The sequence below is a fragment of the Trichomycterus rosablanca genome, chromosome 12, assembly GCF_030014385.1.
Source record: "Trichomycterus rosablanca isolate fTriRos1 chromosome 12, fTriRos1.hap1, whole genome shotgun sequence".
NCBI classification, from domain to species: Eukaryota; Metazoa; Chordata; class Actinopteri; order Siluriformes; family Trichomycteridae; genus Trichomycterus; species Trichomycterus rosablanca.
In genome coordinates, this window is record NC_085999.1 from 17,310,005 (window position 1) to 17,329,377 (window position 19,373).

At 37.7% G+C, this 19,373-nt stretch overlaps 1 protein-coding gene across 1 annotated transcript in view; it reads right to left on the reverse strand.

Moving 5' to 3' along the window:
- The window catches only part of lrp1bb (low density lipoprotein receptor-related protein 1Bb), a 488,452-nt gene that overhangs the window by 52,329 nt on the left and 416,750 nt on the right, over window positions 1-19,373 (reverse strand). The window contains exons 74-81 of the mRNA XM_063005338.1: window positions 19,146-19,286; window positions 16,488-16,622; window positions 13,781-13,900; window positions 13,112-13,353; window positions 12,739-12,962; window positions 11,251-11,357; window positions 8,051-8,167; window positions 5,874-6,047 (exon numbers count right to left, since the gene is read on the reverse strand). Of these exons, the coding sequence (XP_062861408.1) occupies window positions 5,874-6,047; window positions 8,051-8,167; window positions 11,251-11,357; window positions 12,739-12,962; window positions 13,112-13,353; window positions 13,781-13,900; window positions 16,488-16,622; window positions 19,146-19,286 (1,260 nt within the window). The remainder of the gene's footprint in view (window positions 1-5,873; window positions 6,048-8,050; window positions 8,168-11,250; window positions 11,358-12,738; window positions 12,963-13,111; window positions 13,354-13,780; window positions 13,901-16,487; window positions 16,623-19,145; window positions 19,287-19,373) is intronic.

The following is a 19,373-nucleotide window of genomic DNA, read 5'->3' on the forward strand; positions in this document are numbered from 1 at the left end:
ATATACAAGTCCTGCACAGTGGTCAGAGGGATTTTAAGCCATTCTTCTTGCAGGATAGTGGCCAGGTCACTACGTGATGCTGGTGGAGGAAAACGTTTCCTGACTCGCTTCTCCAAAACACCCCAAAGTGGCTCAATAATATTTAGATCTGGTGACTGTGCAGGCCATGGGAGATGTTCAACTTCACTTTCATGTTCATCAAACCAATCTTTCACCAGTCTTGCTGTCTGTATTGGTGCATTGTCATCCTGATACACGGCACTGCCATTGGATGCACATGGTCCTCCAGAATGGTTCGGTAGTCCTTGGCAGTGACGCGCCCATCTAGCACAAGTATTGGGCCAAGGGAATGCCATGATATGGCAGCCCAAACCATCACTGATCCACCCCCATGCTTCACTCTGGGCATGCAACAGTCTGGGTGGTACGCTTCTTTGGGGCTTCTCCACACCGTAACTCTCCCGGATGTGGGGAAAACAGTAAAGGTGGACTCATCAGAGAACAATACATGTTTCACATTGTCCACAGCCCAAGATTTGCGCTCCTTGCACCATTGAAACCGACGTTTGGCATTGGCACGAGTGACCAAAGGTTTGGCTATGACAGCCCGGCCGTGTATATCGACCCTGTGGAGCTCCCGACGGACAGTTCTGGTGGAAACAGGAGAGTTGAGGTGCACATTTAATTCTGCCGTGATTTGGGCAGCCGTGTTTTTATGTTTTTTTGGATACAATCCGGGTTAGCACCCGAACATCCCTTTCAGACAGCTTCCTCTTGCGTCCACAGTTAATCCTGTTGGATGTGGTTTGTCCTTCTTGGTGGTATGCTGACATTACCCTGGATACCGTGGCTCTTGATACATCACAAAGACTTGCTGTCTTGGTCACAGATGTGCCAGCAAGACGTGCACCAACAATTTGTCCTCTTTTGAACTCTGGTATGTCACCCATAATGTTGTGTGCATTGCAATATTTTGAGCAAAACTGTGCTCTTACCCTGCTAATTGAACCTTCACACTCTGCTCTTACTGGTGCAATGTGCAATTAATGAAGATTGGCCACCAGACTGGTCCAATTTAGCCATGAAACCTCCCACACTAAAATGACAGGTGTTTCAGTTATTTTGTCCAACCCCTGTATATCTACATACTTTTTTGCCCCCTTTCATGCTATTTCTCAATGGCCCCCACAGGGCCACTACAGAGCAGGTCATATTTAGGTGGTGGAGGATTCTCGGCACTGCAGTGACACTGACATGGTGGTTGGTGTGTCAGTGTGTGGTGTGCTGGTATGAGTGGGTCAGACACAGCAGCGCTGCTGAAGTTTCTAAATACCGTGTGCATTCACTGTCCACTCTATTAAACACTCCTACCTAGATGGTCCACCTTGTAGATGTAAAGTCAGAGACGATCGCTCATCTATTTCTGCTGTTTGAGTTGGTCATCTTCTAGACCTTCATCAGTGGTCACAGGACACTGCCCACGGGGCGCTGTTGGCTGGATATAGTTTTGGTTGGTGGACTTTTCTCAGTCCAGCAGTGACAGTGAGGTGTTTAAAAAGTCAATCAGCATTGATGTGTCTGATCCACTTACACCAGCACAACACACACTAACACACCACCCAAGTAATACCCATTCTGTAGTGGTCCTGGGAAAGTCCTGACCACTGAAGAACAGCATGGAAGGGGGCAAACACCAGAGTGTGAAATAATTCCAGTGCTGTGAAATCAACATTTTGTTTAATAAAAACATTTGTATTTTTCTTTGCTTTCTTTTTTCCTTTTTCTCCTAATTAATCTGTTTTTGCTTCAGTCTTTCAGGATAATTACTGATTGTATAACAAGAGTGCACGTTTGGGAGCCCTAGCTAATTTTGGTTTTAAACTGTCCTAACATGCAACGAGGCCCAAGAGTTTTCAAAACTTTTTTTCCCCCTTTTTTCCTTATTTCAATTTTCAATTGCAGCCACCAGACCAGAATGTTCTTACAGAGACCCTGCTGAGAGCCTATAGCATATTTACATGCTGCAGATCCTATGATGTTATTAGCTAGGTTAATGCGATTGGAAAGGGGCTCTTCTTACCAATGTTCAATCGCAAGAGCTCACAGTCGCCTGGGATTGGTTGGTGCTGCATTATTAACAAGTCTGACAGAAATTTTCCCACCCAGAGAGCATGACCAATCTACTTCTTGCTTCAGTCAATGCAGGCCCCAGTAGTCTGGGACTATAGTCCATACTTTCGGGTATGGACTATAAAGCAAGGACTTGTTTCTCTGCTACTCAGGAGCCAACAATGCCCTGATCAATGCCAAAGTCTTTAATTCTGTAGCACCTGTGCACAGTCCTTAGCGGACCGCTTCTTTTACACCCATGCATCCTGCACAGGCGCCTCTATCAGCCAATCAGGGTCACCGCACAGCGCCAGAAGACCCCACCCACATAGTTTGGTCATCCCGCCCTAGCAGACACGGTAGCCAATTAGAGTCTGCTGCAGGCACTGCCAACCATGCCCACTAGATGGCGCCCAGCCGACCGGTGGCAATGCAAGTTTCGAATCGAGGAGTTCAGAATCTTGGTGCTGGTGTGCTAGCGGAATATCCTGCTGCGCCACCTGGGTGCCTGTTTTTTTAATAGCTTTTTAGTATATTTGTATATCTATATCCGGATATCTATCTTTAGTATATTTGTTACCTACACCAATAAGGCATAACATTATGACCACCTTCCTCATATTGTGTTGGTCCCCCTTTTGCTGCCAAAACAGCCCTGCAACTGTGATGCACTGTGCATTCTGACACCTTTCTATCAGAACCAGCATTAACTTCTTTAGCAATTTGAGCTACAGTAGCTCATCTGTTGGATCGGACCACACGGGCCAGCCTTCGCTCCCCACGTGCATCAATGAGCCTTGCCAACCCATGCTTCACAGGCATGCAATTTGATGATTAATTCATTCATTATTTCCAGCTACATCACAAAATGCAACCTATGCACCAAATAGGAGTAATTATACCATTAGTATTGTACTGTGTAAAATACTACTCTGTATTGTACAGTATATACTGCATAAATAAGTACAATGTGGTTTGGTATGTCCAATTGAATTATCATTGTTCCTTAGTCATCCTACTTGCAAGAAATACATTAAGAAATTAAGATTTAAATTTTAGACAGTTTAATAAGATTTTTAACAAAGTTTTAAGCAAGATTCACATTTATCTGTGTGTCTTTGTAATAGACTTAGCCTGACCCTCACTAAAATACAACCTCTTTAAAATAACCAGCCATGCCACTTGTAAATATCATTAATGAAACTTGATCACAAAGCTTCCAGATTTACCCTACCATTACTCTACAGTTTGATGCTGGGATTGATTCCTGTGAAACGTTAGGATCAAAGTAAGTTTAAAAAGATCACAGAAAGGCAAATTGATATTTTTCTTTCCCTGAAGATCACACACCTTTGCTAGCAGTGCAAGTTTCTTGGAGTAAAAGTCTGGTGTTAATAAGCAAGGTGCACAGCTGGCTCACATCGCAACAGCAGAACAAGCAGTAATATGTTGGAGATCTAAGCTTATTAACAGAACTCAGAAAATGTAATATCGTGTAGGATTCTTAGCAATAAAGTGTGCTTTCTGATCAAGAAGTAGCAAAAAATGGATGTTTCATCACTGTACATGTTAAAGGCGGTTAATCACAGTTTTTAATATCAAGTTAATTGAATTTTAGATAGTGCTGTTAAATTTTAGCAGGACAAATTTTACAAACCATTATAGGTCTTGTTCTTAGTTCTATATTAAATTAGTAAATTGGTAATATATTTATTTTAAAAAAAAATACACAAAATAAGTTTTTTTTACTAAGATCCTATATTTATTCATCTACAATATTGTAGTTTTGGATGCCCATATATTTATTTACATTTATTTGTTCTACTGTTTCATGTTAGGCGGCACGGTGGCTTAGTGGGTAGCACAGTCGCCTCACAGCAAGAAGGTCCTGGGTTTGATCCCCAGGCAGTGCGGTCCGGGTCCTTTCTGTGCGGAGTTTGCATGTTCTCCCTGTGTCGGCGTGGGTTTCCTCCAGGAGCTCCGGTTTCCTCCCACAGTCCAAAAACATGCAAAACAAGTTAATTGGAGACACTGAATTGCCCTATAGGTGAATGGGTGTGTGTATGTGTGTGTGTCTGCCCTGCGATGGACTGGCGCCCCAAAAACTGTGTGCCTTGCGCCCATTGAAAAGCTGGGATAGGCTCCAGCAACCAAACCCCCGTCACCACCACCCCTCGCCACGACCCTAATTGGATAAGCGGTTAAGACAGTGGGTGAGTGAGTGAGTGTTTCATGTCAAAATGACTGCTGTGAAAAAGGTCTCTACCAGGGTTGTGCAAGACTTTAAGTTATAGTGCTAATAAGACCAACTTTCAGCAAAAATCAGCTAAACTGAATACTCAAGATGCAATATTAAGGCTGTTATAAACAAATTACAGGAATCAGGAGGGATCAAGGAGAAAAAAAGGACAAAGACCAAAAAAAAAAAAATTCTGATAAGAAGTTTAACTTTTAGGACCGGAAGAAGTCCAGCAAGGACCTGGCTCAACATCTGGCACTACCACTCTGGCGTGAAGTAGAAAGATACATTTCCAATGTTTTTCTTAATTAACTTCATTATATTTTACAAACATAAGCACTTGAAGCTGAAGCCTCATATAAAGTTTTGTCCCAAATTTTGTTGATTTACAAAACCAGTGATTTAAAGCAGTCTGTTGGAGCAGACTATTTTACTACACTCTCTAGGTCAGTACTTTGACAATATTGCACTGCATGTTATAGTTAGGACCCTACTAAATTTAGGGGGAAAGTTTGCTTAATTTCAAGGTATCAAAAATCAGGGTTTAGCCACATTTCACGTCAGTCATTAAATTACACTCATAAATTGAAAGACAGAATAAATGGAAGCTACTATACACAGCACAGCCTACATTAACAACTGACTGTAAATCCAGCAACAGTCTCAAAAATACTCATCTGTGTTTTGACACCCCACACCCCACCCCCCACCATCGTCCACATAATCGGTTGAGAGTTTACTCAGGTAACGATGTCAGTTACCTGAGTCGTATTTTTTGCTGCTTTACACTTCAATTTCTTGGACATTTTGACTAACCTATTGCTAAATAAATTGCTGTAGGATTGGAAGGACCACCTTATAGTGCAATGAAAAATGTTAAATCAGCAAATTGTTCACAGCAAATTGCATATTTCATGGGAAACAGCTCATTTCACGGTCCGTGACACGATTTACACGGTCGTGAATTAGGGTCTTAGTTATAGTATATTGCCAATGGAATAGCAAAAAAAGACATTTCACAAAAGATGAGCGGCAGATCATTATATTCCTTAGAGATGTTTGTCTTGGCCATAGAGAAGTTGTGAAGAACGCCGAAATCTTAAAAGGCACATGAAAACTGGGACATACTCTGACAGAACCCAAAACCACAAAAGAATCAAAAGAAACATTTGAGTCAACAACTTGCATGATAGGCAACTCACAGAAAAGCTTAATACTGGTCAGTCTTAGTTTCAACAGTGATCCTTTAAAAGTTAAATAATGGTTTCTCAGTGTGAGACACAAACTCAGATTTGAAAAAGGAGGTGTCATGAAGTGGATTCCAAGTCGCCAACTTGCCTGGAATCCTGACCCAAAAGGCTACCACAGCATTTTGCAGTACCATGCAATAACCTTTATGTAAATTAATAAATATTATAGGGCTGTTCTAAAACTTTTGATATCTTAAAAACTAATTTTAACACACTTAAAACTGAGGTTTTAAATGGGAATACAAGTAAGTAAGATACTGAAAAGTGAAAATTACCATCTTGCTGCTTGAAACGATGGGTGATCAAGACATTGGTAGCTTTTTCTATGACCAGATCCAGAAGCTCAACAGGCTGTTTGCCATACTTGTGAACTCTAAACATCTCATGTTTAAGATTAGTTCCATATATAAGGTCCTCGAAAATATCGATCCTGTATGGCTGAGCTATACCTGCAAAAGAAACAAAATAGCAATTTAATATTGACCAATATTATTATAAACTTAAAATGTTTGACAGTAATTTTAAACTGTATAAATGTAAAGAAAAAATATTTTGTGTTAGAACTTGCTGATTGTTGCAAGTAAAAACTGCCAGTGTGTCATGAATCGGGCCTCTGTGCTCCTGGAGCACATGGTGGAGAGGTTCAGTGACAAGTAAACGCCCTCTTGTTATGATTGGTCAATGATGCTGAAGGATCCACAGCTGCTCACCTAAATGCCCTGAGCATTACCTGCACCGAGGAGCAGCTGTGGATCATTAGTGTCAAAGGCTTCCCTCTTCAGAGCCAGCTCTACCTGTCTTTTGTTATTATTAAATATGTTTTTGTTAAGCATCTCTGCATGTGTGTACCCCTCTTGTTTCGTTTAGCCCATATGTTACACAGTGCCTGAGCTTCATTCTAATTAAACATAATAAAATCTATTACAATCATGTACAGTGGTACCTTGAAACTCTATGTCAATTGGTTCTGGGACTGATGTTGAGTTTAAAAGGTGTTGAGTTTAAGGTTTTTTTTTCCCCCATAAGGATGTATGGAAAACCTCTTAATGGGTTTCATGGTCCCGTGGACCTGTGTATATTTTAGGCTAATGTAAAATAATAGGGTTGTTCTTGACACTTATACACTGAAAATAACACAAATGTAATATAAAAACACTGAAATACAATTAAAAACAGTCAGAAATCAATATAAAAGTACAATAAAACCTTATTCTGTAAACCATAATTTGCTCAGTAAAGGCGCATTCACATGAGTAGTGACAAAATAGCTTTTCCGCTTTTTTTTACCATTTGTGCACTGCCTGTGAATGCGACTTTAATGAACGGAATATGGTTTTCCAAGATCAAGCATCTCCATGATTGAAAAGCACAAGGAAACAATAAAGAAGTAAAAATAAAGAACTGATTTTAACTGATTTTCAATTGTATTTTAGTGTTTTTATATAGACTTATTGTACTAAAACAACGAGCGAGTAATTTCATTAGTGGAGAGAACTTATGAGCAGTAATAATCAAGAGAAGTTTAGTGTTCCTGTGTTGTTCTTTTAGTACATTAATCCACGTTAAGCTTTATTTTTATTTTTATGATAAGCATTTTAAACTCAGAAAATGTGATTCTCACAATTTCTCAGAACCCCCAGCTATAATACAGATTTGTCTCATATGCGCACTTTGATGGCGTATTACTGCACCATTCAAGCAGAGTGCTGAATAAAGCGGCTCTTCATTATTAATTTGAAATGAAATAAATACATGTTTTTAAAATGCCGGAACACGTCGAATTTAAGTTCAAAGTCAAGTTTAAGGGTACAAATTTCTCCACAAAGGCTGTCGAGTTTCAAAGATTTTGAGTTTAGGGGACATTGAGTTACAAGGTACCACTGTATATGCAATTTTCATCCCATGATATAAAGCTTGCTAGCCATCTTAGCTAACATTTGTCAACAGTAGACTGTAAGATTTCAGAATTAAGATTAAAATTTGCATCATTGTATTCTCAGTATCCAAATCTGTCAACATATACATGTTTTTAAATTCAGCAAATAGCTAAAAGGTCAGAAGTCAGCTGCCACATTGCTAACTGATATGAGTAATGTGCAGCTTTGTCTGGCCATGACATCCTCTAATAATTCAAATATCGGATGTACCTAATTACATTAATATTTAATAAGTATTAGTTTTAAATAGAACGGTGTGTTTTTGTTCATGGATTGTTAAACGATTATAATCTGTATCCTTTATAGAAAGGGCTTAGCTAATCAGCTAATTAAATTCATGTTACATTTATTTAAACTTTCCAAAAAACTAAAATGAAAGTTGTGGTCTAAAATGGATGTATTATAATTAAATCGATCATCAGCACCACCTGAAAATGATGATTTTACAGTGACGTGATTTGTGTGTGCTGCTTATTTGACAATGAGACAAATAATCCAGTCTTTGTTCATCTTACCCTGTTTGCCGTTGATGACCACCAGAGCATCAGAGCCATCCAAGCCCACACTTCCTATGACTGAGAGCTCTGCATCAGCCCAATACAAACGCTGGCCAAAGTAATCAATCGCTAATCCTATGGAAAGACATTAGAGACATTTATTTTTCTTATGAATTTGACTCAAATCAATAAACAGGTCTTTCCTTATGCACTGCATTCAAGCAAACTCAAACTGCTCATTTAAAATTAGGAGGTCAGCTCAAGCAAAACAAATGTTAATCATCCCATAAAGAAAATGCTGGAGACTTTATCCATATAAAAGTAAAGAGAAGTGACAGCATTTCCTTTAGCATTTTTCTTTTTATCCCAAATTACACACGTTCACTTTCCCCTCTTTATCAATAACACCAGTGCTGGTTAAGGTTCTCTTCATCACAACTGTGCATGAAAAAAATAGCTTCAGTCTCTAAAGGTGTTCCTATATGTATTGCTGCAGCTAATCCACTTACTCAAGTACAACATACACCGCCATGTCTTTAACATGTTAATGCAGTGGTAAAAATCATCCACCACCTAAAATACCACATAATATCTGGTCGGCAGGATGGTAATCTCTTTATCTACTTTATCTAGGCTACAGTCAGTAAGTGTAAAGACACAAAGGTGTAGCTCCTAAAATGGCCAATGATTTTATGGACAAGAAGGGTGAATCTAATGAATTGACTACTCTGTAGATGTCTGTTCCAAAATTACATTTAAGTATGGTCTCTGTCATGTCCTTTGACAAAAATATTTTTCCTGAATATGGATCTTTTTTATTCCCCCTTTTACTACCCCAAACCAGAAAGGCAATTTGTCAGGTTTAAAACTCAAATTGTAAAATACAGACAAAAATCAAAATCCTAATATCCAGAGTAACCGTCATGTGCAGCACGGACAGCAGCTAGATGGGCTGGGAGTGACTCAATAAGGTCCTGGTAGGTTTTCATAGGTATCTAGAGCCATGCTGATTGCAGTGGATCCCACAGCTGCTGGAGGGTGCGAGTGGGGGAGGATCCATAGAGCAAACATGATGATCGAGGTGCACAGATGCTCAATTTAGTTCAAGTCTGGGGAATAAGGGAGCCAGGGTAGTACTTGGAAGTCTTGGTCATGCTCTTCCAACCAATGTCGGACATTTCTAGCCAAGTGACATGTCGCATTGTCTTCCTGGAAGATCCGCCCCAGGGGAGACAATTTTACCCATGACAGGAATGAGAGATATATGTGCAGACAGCCTATCGCACACCTTATATACCCAACAAGCAAGCTCACGAAACATGCCTTCCTTGAGCTATGCACTGCCAACGTTGAAAGTAGAAAGTAGTCATAATAATGTGACGACTGTGTATGATGATCCATGCTTTTTGGCTTTGTTTCTAAAATAAGTACTGTGACTTGCTCAAGCTTAACAATAAGCACACAAAAAGAAATCAAATTATCACAAGGCAATGCAATTATAAGACAAGTCTACTGAGGATATTGTGGCTTGTAAATGTGGAATCTTATGACATTATTTTCATGATTGCAAATTGTGCAATCAGATAATACCTTTTTATCTCTGGTTTTAATTTTCAATTCCAACTGCAATCAGAACTCTCAAAAATTATTTTACGCTTGTGGTGATGGTAAATACTGTTGCTTTTGCATTAATCTATAAAGGAATCTTAAAGGAAATTTATCTTAATCCTATGATGATAATAAACATATAAGGGAACATGGGTTAGAGATGTCCCATATTGTATATTAGCCTATTGGTCCCCAAGACATAACCTGTTTTCTGGGGGAAAAATCTCTGTGACAAAAATAAAAAGGACCATCCAGACTGTTATCAGCAAAAGCTGAGAGATCTCCCTATAAACAAGATTTATTTCAACAGGACAATCCCAGACCTTATCTGTATGCATTACAACAGTCTGGCTTTATAGACACAGAGTGTGTGTGCTTGACTAGCCTGCAGTCCAGATCTGTTTAATATTGAAAATATATAGTGCATCATGAAGTGGAGAATCAGACAATGGCAACCATGAACTGTTAAGCACCGAAGGTCTCAAATCCAGCAAGATTTAGTAAAAAAAAATCCCCTGCAAAACAGCAACAATTAGTTTCCTCAGTTCCCAAAACCAATCGAAAGTGTCAATAGTTAGAAAGACAATGGAACACAGGGGTAAACATGCCTCTGTCCTAACTTGTTCTGACTGTGTTTTAGGCATCAAATTCAAAATGTGTTCATATTTACAAAATACAATGAACATGATTAATGACAGCATTGGAAATTAGCCGTTGGTTTGTTTGTTTGGGTTTATTGCCATATCGGCAACATACTGGCTATATTTATGGCATAGACAGATATTGACACTGTACATCATTATTTGTTCAGATCATTTGTTTTATATGAAGTCTGTCTAAAAAGTTCAGAATTTTAATTGGAGAAATCTTCTCAAGTCTCTGATGGCTAAAATTCTAGAACATTCTAACAAAATATGTTTAATTGTAAGGGTTGTAGCACATAATTGACAGTTATTGGAGTTATTTTATGCAGTTTGTTTTGGGAATTGCTGGACCAATCTTGCCATTTTATTCTGCAGTAATCTTTGATTTCTGGGTAGGCATCAGTTATTGGGATGTATCTCCAAGCAATCTCTTTGTTTCTCGCTTCCTTCGCCAAGCTATCTGCTTTTTTATTACCTTCTATGCCACAATGACTGGGAATCCAGCAGTAGACAATGGAAGCTCCTCGGGTGTAAAGTTCTTTGTCCAATTTAAGCAGTCCTTGGATGATTGGGAGATCTGTTCTCATGGACTCAAGAGCTTGCATGCAGGATTTAGAGTCAGAGCAAATCACGTAGTGTTTATAGGGACTAATAATTATGTGTCTGATGGCCAAGAGGAGCGCATGAGCCTCTGCCGTGACTATTGAGGCATGATGAGGGAGACGGATACTGTTACAGTGGCCGTTGGTAAAAACGACAGCATTGGAAATCTTTTCTTTTTACTTTTGTCAGTTTAATAAAAAAATTTAAAAGAATAAACACATCACAGATTCTTCTTTTTATTGCATTTTACACAATGTCCCAACTTCTGGAAAAAGGGTTTGTACAATGGATGGTAGAACTAAATTATTAAAGGATAGAGAGGGTAACAGATTGTATAAGTGCAGAAAAAAATTAGTAAAATACCTGTGGGTCTCCTGAGCTTTTTATCCAACAACACTCTACGCATGGAGCCATCCATGGCTGATTCCTCAATGTGGGAGTGGTCACCAATAACTGACCAATACATCATCCTGTAACACATTAATGATATATTTGTAATGTCTCTGAGATATTGTTAGTGGTTTAATGAATTTGTGGTACAAATAAAAATATTAATAAAGGAACTAATAATAATAATAATAATAATATTGAAAAGTTGGAAATGGGAGAACATAATTCGGTTCATAATTTATGAATTAGCCAACTAGCTACAAAACCTGTAACAGTGTGCAGAGTGAAGCCAGCAAATGTAGATATGTGGCTAAATAAACAACTACATTTTTCATTATCATTCTTCTAAAATACACTGATCAGCCATAACATTAAAACCACCTCCTTGTTTCTACACTCACTGTCCATTTTTTTCAGCTCCACTAACCATATAAAAGCACTTTGTAGTTATACAGTTACTGACTGTAGTCCATCTGTTTCATACTTTTTTCATACTCCTTTTACTCTGTTTTTCAATGGTCAGGACCCCCACGGGACCACTACAGAGCAGGTATTATTTGGGTGTGTTGTGCTGGTATGAGTGGATGGAGTTGTTAAACACCTCACTGTCACTGCTGGACTAAAAATAGTCCACTAACCAAAAATATCCAGCCAACAGCACCCCATGGGCAGCATCTTGTGACCACTGATGAAGGTCTAGAAGATGACCAACGCAAACAGCAGCAATAGACACGTGATCGTCTCTGACTTTACATCTACAAGGTGGACCAACTAGGTAGGAGTGTCTAATAGAGTGGACAGTGAGTGGACATAGTGTTTAAAAACTCCAGCAGTGCTGCTGTGTCTGATCCACTCACACCAGCACAACACACACTAACACACCACCACCATGTCAGTGTCACTGCTGTGCTGAGAATGATCCACCACCTAAATAATGCCTGCTGTGTGGTGGTCCTGTGGAGGTCCTGCCCATTGAAGAACAGAGTAAAGGAAGTTTAAAAAGTATGTAGAGAAACAGATGGACTACAGTCAGTAAATGTAGAACTACAAAGTGCTTCTATATGATAAGTGGAGCTGATAAAATTGACACAGTGTAGAAACAAGGAGGTGGTTTTAATGTTACGGCTGATCAGTGTACACTGATTTGTGCCCCTCAATGGTTCACATAACGTCATGCGTTTTCTGTATTTGTAACCCAGCCCAAGATTCAAATCCCAGGATCCCTCAGGCACTGCTGTTACTAGCACTAAAAACACAAAACACACAAAATATGACTCTTTCAGCTGCTGAACCCTGTCAATGAAGATTAATTTACTTTCATAACCATGTGGCTAAATTAAATCTTTAGTTTCTTTATATATTCATAATTTATAAGGTTTTCTATGATCAAGGTTCATTGTGTTGTTCATAAAACAGCACAATAGGGAAATATAACACAGAAAAATAAGCCCAAAAATTCACCCTTTTACAGGATTGATGGCAATGGCATATGGCTCTCCTGCAATGTCAGTTATCAGCCGAGTGCAGTTGGGTCCCTTGAGCTGACCCACATTAATAGAGTATCTCAGCTTGGTCCAGTGGGCTGTGTAATAGCTGAACCAGTGCATTCTCGAGTGGTCTGTCCAGTAGACATTTCCAGTTACCCAATCAGCTGCCACATCTCTAGGTCTCCGAAAATCAGCACACTGTAAAAAGAAGTAAAATAAATCATTGTTTTAAATGTAGATTAATGTACAATGTATACTTAATTTAGATGTAAACTCATACAAACATATAGAAATGTAGAATGTCTCTGAGGCAACACAAAAACTGGCATGCCTTCCACAATACTTACTATTATTCCAGCGTTTGTTTTAGTTTGACTCCTGTCTATGATTTCTTTGTAAAAAAGTCCACCTGGATTAAACTGGGTAGCCCAGATGAACTTTTGTTGGTGCAACAGAGCATCCATCCCAATGATGCGGGCATTTTCCTCAATGCGAGCAAGTACTTTGTGTCCATGGCTCTGGTTAAATGGATACACAAAACTTCGGATTTCAGTGTCATTAGCTATGTAGAGCACTCGATCTTCTGGTCCTGCCCGTTGAGTTAATAATATGCAAAAAAAAATGAGAGGTGGCTAAATTCCATTTAGGGTTTAAGACAACAGTTTGTAAATTACAGATGCACATCAATTGTTTTAATACATTTATACACAATAAAACAAATTATACAGTGTAGATTATACTAAAGCAATGCATGAAAAATGCTAATTACAATAACAATTAACACAATAGATTAAGTTACTAAGCAGATGCATAACTCATTATAATGTCTATTACAAGCATGGATACTTTAAATACATATTTTAAATAAAAAAATAAACCAGGCATTCTAATTACTAATATTTAGGGCTATAATCCTATATACTTAGTTCTGTCACATATTGTTAGTAAAAGCATTGTAGCTAGTTAACAATTAAACACTAGGCAAAAAGAAATCATTGGAAAATACAGGTGCTTACCTTTAGCTATACAGTTGCCATTAACATCCTTATAGTTTTTCTCACATGTACACTTGTATGATCCTTTAGTGTTTATGCAAATGTGTGAGCATGTGCCAAAATGAAGGCACTCGTTGATTTCTGAAAATTAAAAGACATATGTTATAGAGCAATCCACATATTTTTGTACGATTCTAAAATTTATATTATTATTAATGTTAATCACAATAATAATATTATGTATTAGTAAATGCATTAATAAAACAACAATATAATTAATAAAAATAATAATAATATAATAATAATAATAATAATACTAACAACAACAAAAATAACAACAATAATAATACTAACAACATAAAAAAAAAACAACAATAATAGTAACATCAAAAATAACAATAATAATAGTAATAATAATACTAACAACAGCATCATCAAAAACAACAACAACAACAACAATACTAACAACATCATCAAAAACAACAACAATATTAATACTAACATCATAAAAAATAACAATAATAATAATAATAATAACATACTAAAAACAACAAAACAATAATAATAATACTAACAACAAAAATAACAACACTAAAAAAAACTAACAACAATAATAATACTAACAACAACAACATCACAACAATATTAATAATGCTAACAACAACAACATCAATAATAATAATAATGCTAACAACATCAAAAATAACAACAACAATAATAATAATACTAACAACAAAAATAACAACAATATTAATAATGCTAACAACAACATCAAAAATAACAACAATAATACTAACAACATCAAAAATAACAACAATAATAATACTAACAACAACAAAACAACAACAACAAATAATAACAATAATAATAATAACAACAACAACAACAATAATGATAATACTAACAAAAAAACAACAATATTAATAATGCTAACAACATCAAAAATAACAACAATAACAATGCTAACAACAACAAAACAACAAGTAATAATAACAACAACAATAACAACAACAATAATAATAATACTAACAACAAAAACAACAACAATATTAATAATGATAACAACAACATCAAAAAATAACAATAATAATACTAACAACAACAACAACAATAATAATAATCATAAGCATAAGCAAAGCATAATGATAATAATAATAATAATACTCATAAGCATAATAATATTTACATGTTTCTTCGGTTATATCTGACAATTCAGACATGTTTTGCTTGCACACTGATATGACTGATAACAGATGTATATAACAAAGCATAAAGAAATTCCACATTTACAGACAAACATTGACTTTGATTGTTTGACTATAATGACTAAGTGACTGAGGCATCGTCATAGGTTGCTATCAATTCAGGTTTTCAATTTTCTGCTTTGATAGAGCTGTCTCAGTTAAGTGCAGGTGGTTTTAGATTGAAGTAAAAACACTTAAACTCTGTATATCACAACAATTGTCTGTCTGAGATTGCATTGCACTCAGACAGATTGCACTTACTATCAGTTTCTTAAATGCTGTTGGATGCAAAAACAACACAAGAGCTGTTCAGTGCAAGCTGTAGAGATGGGTTTCCAAAGCTGAGCAGCAGAACATGAGCCTAATGTTACCCTGATGGCATCGGAATAGATCATTTATTTTTTAATTATTAATTTTACTAACTGCTTCATCCTGATAAGGGTTGCAGTCTTATAGGTGTGAAGAAAACAGAGAACATCCACATGGACATGAAAAGCAAAAAGCAAACTCCCTAAAGACAGTAACCAAATGTACACACGCGAGACAGATCTTAAATATCTGCAGAAATGTGAGGGGTGTACTCACTTTTGTGATACACTGTATATACACTGATCAGCCATAACATTCTTACCACCTCCTTTTTCCTACACTCACTGTCCATTTCATCAGCTCCACTTACCATATTAAAGCACTTTGTAGTTCTACAATTACTGACTGTAATCCATTTTTCTCTGCATGCTTTGTTAGCCCCCTTCAGAGCAGGTATTATTTGGGTGGTGGGTCATTCTCAGCACTGCAGTGACACTAACAGAGTGGACAGTCAGTGGACACGGTATTTAAAAACTCCAGCTGTGTCTGATCCACTCATACCAGCACAACACACACTAACACACCACCACCATGTTATTGTCACTGCAGTGCTGGGAATGATACACCACCTAAATAATACCTGCTCTGTAGTGGTCCTGGGAGAGTCCTGACCATTGAAGAACAGGGTGAAAGCAGGCTAAAAATTTATGTAGAGAAACAGATGGACTACAGTCCGTAATTGTAGAACTACAAAGTGCTTCTATATGGTAAGTGGAGCTGATAAAATGGACAGTGAGTGTAGAAACAAGGGGGTGGTTTTAATGTTATGGCTGATCAGTGTATCTAAAAACACTGAGTGCAAAATGAGAATACAGCCTGAACAGGGTACCAGTCCATCCAACCCACATGGACAACATGTCAAACTGTTTCTGTGTGCCACTGTACAACCCTCAATTATTTTTAACTTGCAGTCCATCACAGGGCATCACACACTGTGTCAACCCTTATTCAACCCTGAGCAGTTTACACCTACCAGTCCACCTATTTGCAAATTTTTGGACGCCCACTTAACATCTCTAAAAAGTGATAAGCTGCGTGACACAGATTTTAGCTGATCTATGTCATACATCACTGCAAGGTTGGAAACCAAATTTTCAGTTAAGGGTTTAAAATACCTTCACACTGTTTAGTCTTGAGATTCCTCTGAAATCCAGGTTTGCATTGGCAAATGTTATTAGTACTGCTCTGATTACACACTGCGTCCTCTCCACACGGATTCGTCCTCTTCCCACATATATCTCCATTTAAAGCTGAAATAAAAAAGAGCGTTGAGGTGTAACACCTGGTAAATGTATTTCCACAGTCATTTAAAAACCTTCTGATTTAGTTTTGGCAGTGAATGCATCACATAAAGTGCTATAAAAAGAAATGACTCCCTTTCAGAAAACGTTAATGTACGTCTCACAGATGATTTTAGACTGATAAAGCGTGACTAGCCAAAAAGTAAAAACAATGTGGATAAAAAATATAAGCTGACCCTTGATTACTCAAATAACCAGTTCTTTTAAACTAGTAGAAATGCTGTATTGAGAATTAAAACAAGCAGTTTACACACAAATCTGTAGAAGTGACTCATTAAAAGCAGTTCTAGAAAGAAGAGTGAACTAATATGTCTCCACAGCAATGACTTACACAATCTAGATCAAAGGTTGTGGGAGTGTTGACGTAAACTAACAGCTATTTTGCTGGTGCAATAATTTAGGGGGGCTGATACTTACATAATTATTAATAATATAAGTAATAATTAATGCTATTTGATTAAATAAATTATTCATTTATTGTCCATTTTACCACCCCTTTATCAAGGTTGTCATGGGTTAAATGGTAGGAGACACCCTGGACAGGTCGCCAGTCCATCATAACAAACTCACACACACATACCTAGGTCTGATTTCTATCTCCAATTCACCTGACTGCATGTTTTTAGACTGGAGCTCCTGGAGGAAACCCACATTCAAACTCCACACAGAAAGGACCCGGACTGTTCCACCTGGGAATTGAACCCTGAAACTTTTTTTTCTGTTTTTTCTGTAAAATGTTTTCATTGAAAACCTATTCATCTCTGGTTTTAACCTTTCTGCATAAAAAACCTAGCTTTGTGTATGAAAAAGAGATATACAGTATATATATATATATATATATATATATATATATATATATATATATATATATACCTCATTGTATATTATGTTCATATCATGGTTTTGCACATCATTTGTTTTACCTGCCAAAACCATGTGTTGATCATCTGCAGCCGTGTTGTTTTAAAACATGCAACAACTGGCAATTTAGCAAGGTTATGTTTGAATTAACTTATTGGACTTATGTTTACATCAGAATCAGAATCAGGCTTTATTGGCCAAGTATGCTCACACATACAAGGCATTTGTTTTTGGTTACACAGATGCTTGCAGATGCTTGCATCTTATTCTTACAGCTCACTCTCTCCTTAACACACACAATCATACCTGTAAGCATTGTAAACATTGGCATGTGCAATTCACACTATGGGTTTCAAAGGTGCAGTGTTGTGTGCAATATAAAAACTATAGAAAAATAGAAAAATATATAAATAAGAAATGGAAGTGAATGTGAAATTCCTGTGTATGTTCCTGCAATGTTGTGTGCCATTATATAAATTAAATAGGTAGTTTTATAGGTAGTTTTAGATGTAGTTTTAGATGTAGTTTTTATAGATATTTTTAAATAGATAGAGATACATTACATATACATATATAGATCTCTAAAGTCAGATACAATGTAAGCACATATGGCAATAGCATAAATGTGCACCTTAGTACATTTAGTTCTAAATGTGGCAAATATGCAGTAACAGCACTGTATTATCATTTCTTTTTTTTTAAGATTTGAAGCACACATCCTTAAAAACCCATGATTATAGACAGCTATCACATTGCTGCTGAGTGATCTTTTTTATGATCTTTGTAGGTGGCACGGTGGCTCTGTGGGTAGCACTGTAGCCTCACAGCAAGAAGGTCCTGGGTTCGATTCCCAGGTGCAGCGGTCCGGGTCCTTTCTGTGTGGGGTTGGCATGTTCTCCCCATGTCTGTGTGGGTTTCCTCCGGAAGCTGCGGTTTCCTCCCACAGTCCAAAGCATGCAAGTGATGTGAATTGTAGATACAGAATTGTCCATGACTGTGTTTGACATTTAAACTGATGAATCCTGTCATGAATGTAACCAGTGTTACACCAACCAGGCATAACATTATGAACACTGACAGGTGAAGTGAATAACACTGATTATCTCTTTTCAAACGGCACCTGTTAGTGGGTGAGATATATTAGGCAGCAAGTGAAAATTTTATCCTCAAACTTGATGATAAATGTGCGTTTGTGAGTTTGACAAGAGCCAAATTGTGATGGCTAGATGACTGGGTCAGAGCATCTCCAAAACTGCAGCTCTTGTGGGGTGTTTCCGGTCTGCAGTGGTCAGTATCTATCAAAAGTGGTCCAAGGAAGGAGCAGTGGTAAACTGGCGACAGGGTGATGGGTGGCCAAGGCTCACTGATGCATGTGGGGTTCGAAGGCTGGCCCGTGGGGTTCGAAGGCTGGCCCGTGTGGTCCGATCCAACAGACGAGCTACTGTAGCTCAAATTGTTGAAGAAGTTAATGCTGGTTCTGATAGAAAAGTGGGGGGACCAACACAATATTCGGAAGGTGGTCGTAATGTTATGCCTGATTGGTGTATATATAAATATAAATAAATTGTAGGTCATAAAAAACCACACGCATTGCTCACACTGGATACTTACAGGCCTTGCAGTCACGTTCATCGGACCCTCCATCCCCACAGTCATCAAATAAGTCACACTGCAGCTGAGTAGGTATACAGCGTTTGTTACTGCAGGTAAACTCAGTCTTCCCACACGGTTTTGGTCTGGCAGACACAGTCTCTGGTTTGGAGCACATTCAAACGTTTAGTTTCACACTTCATTTCCTCACAACAAAACGCAGCGCCAAGAAAGTACAGCAGAGCAGCT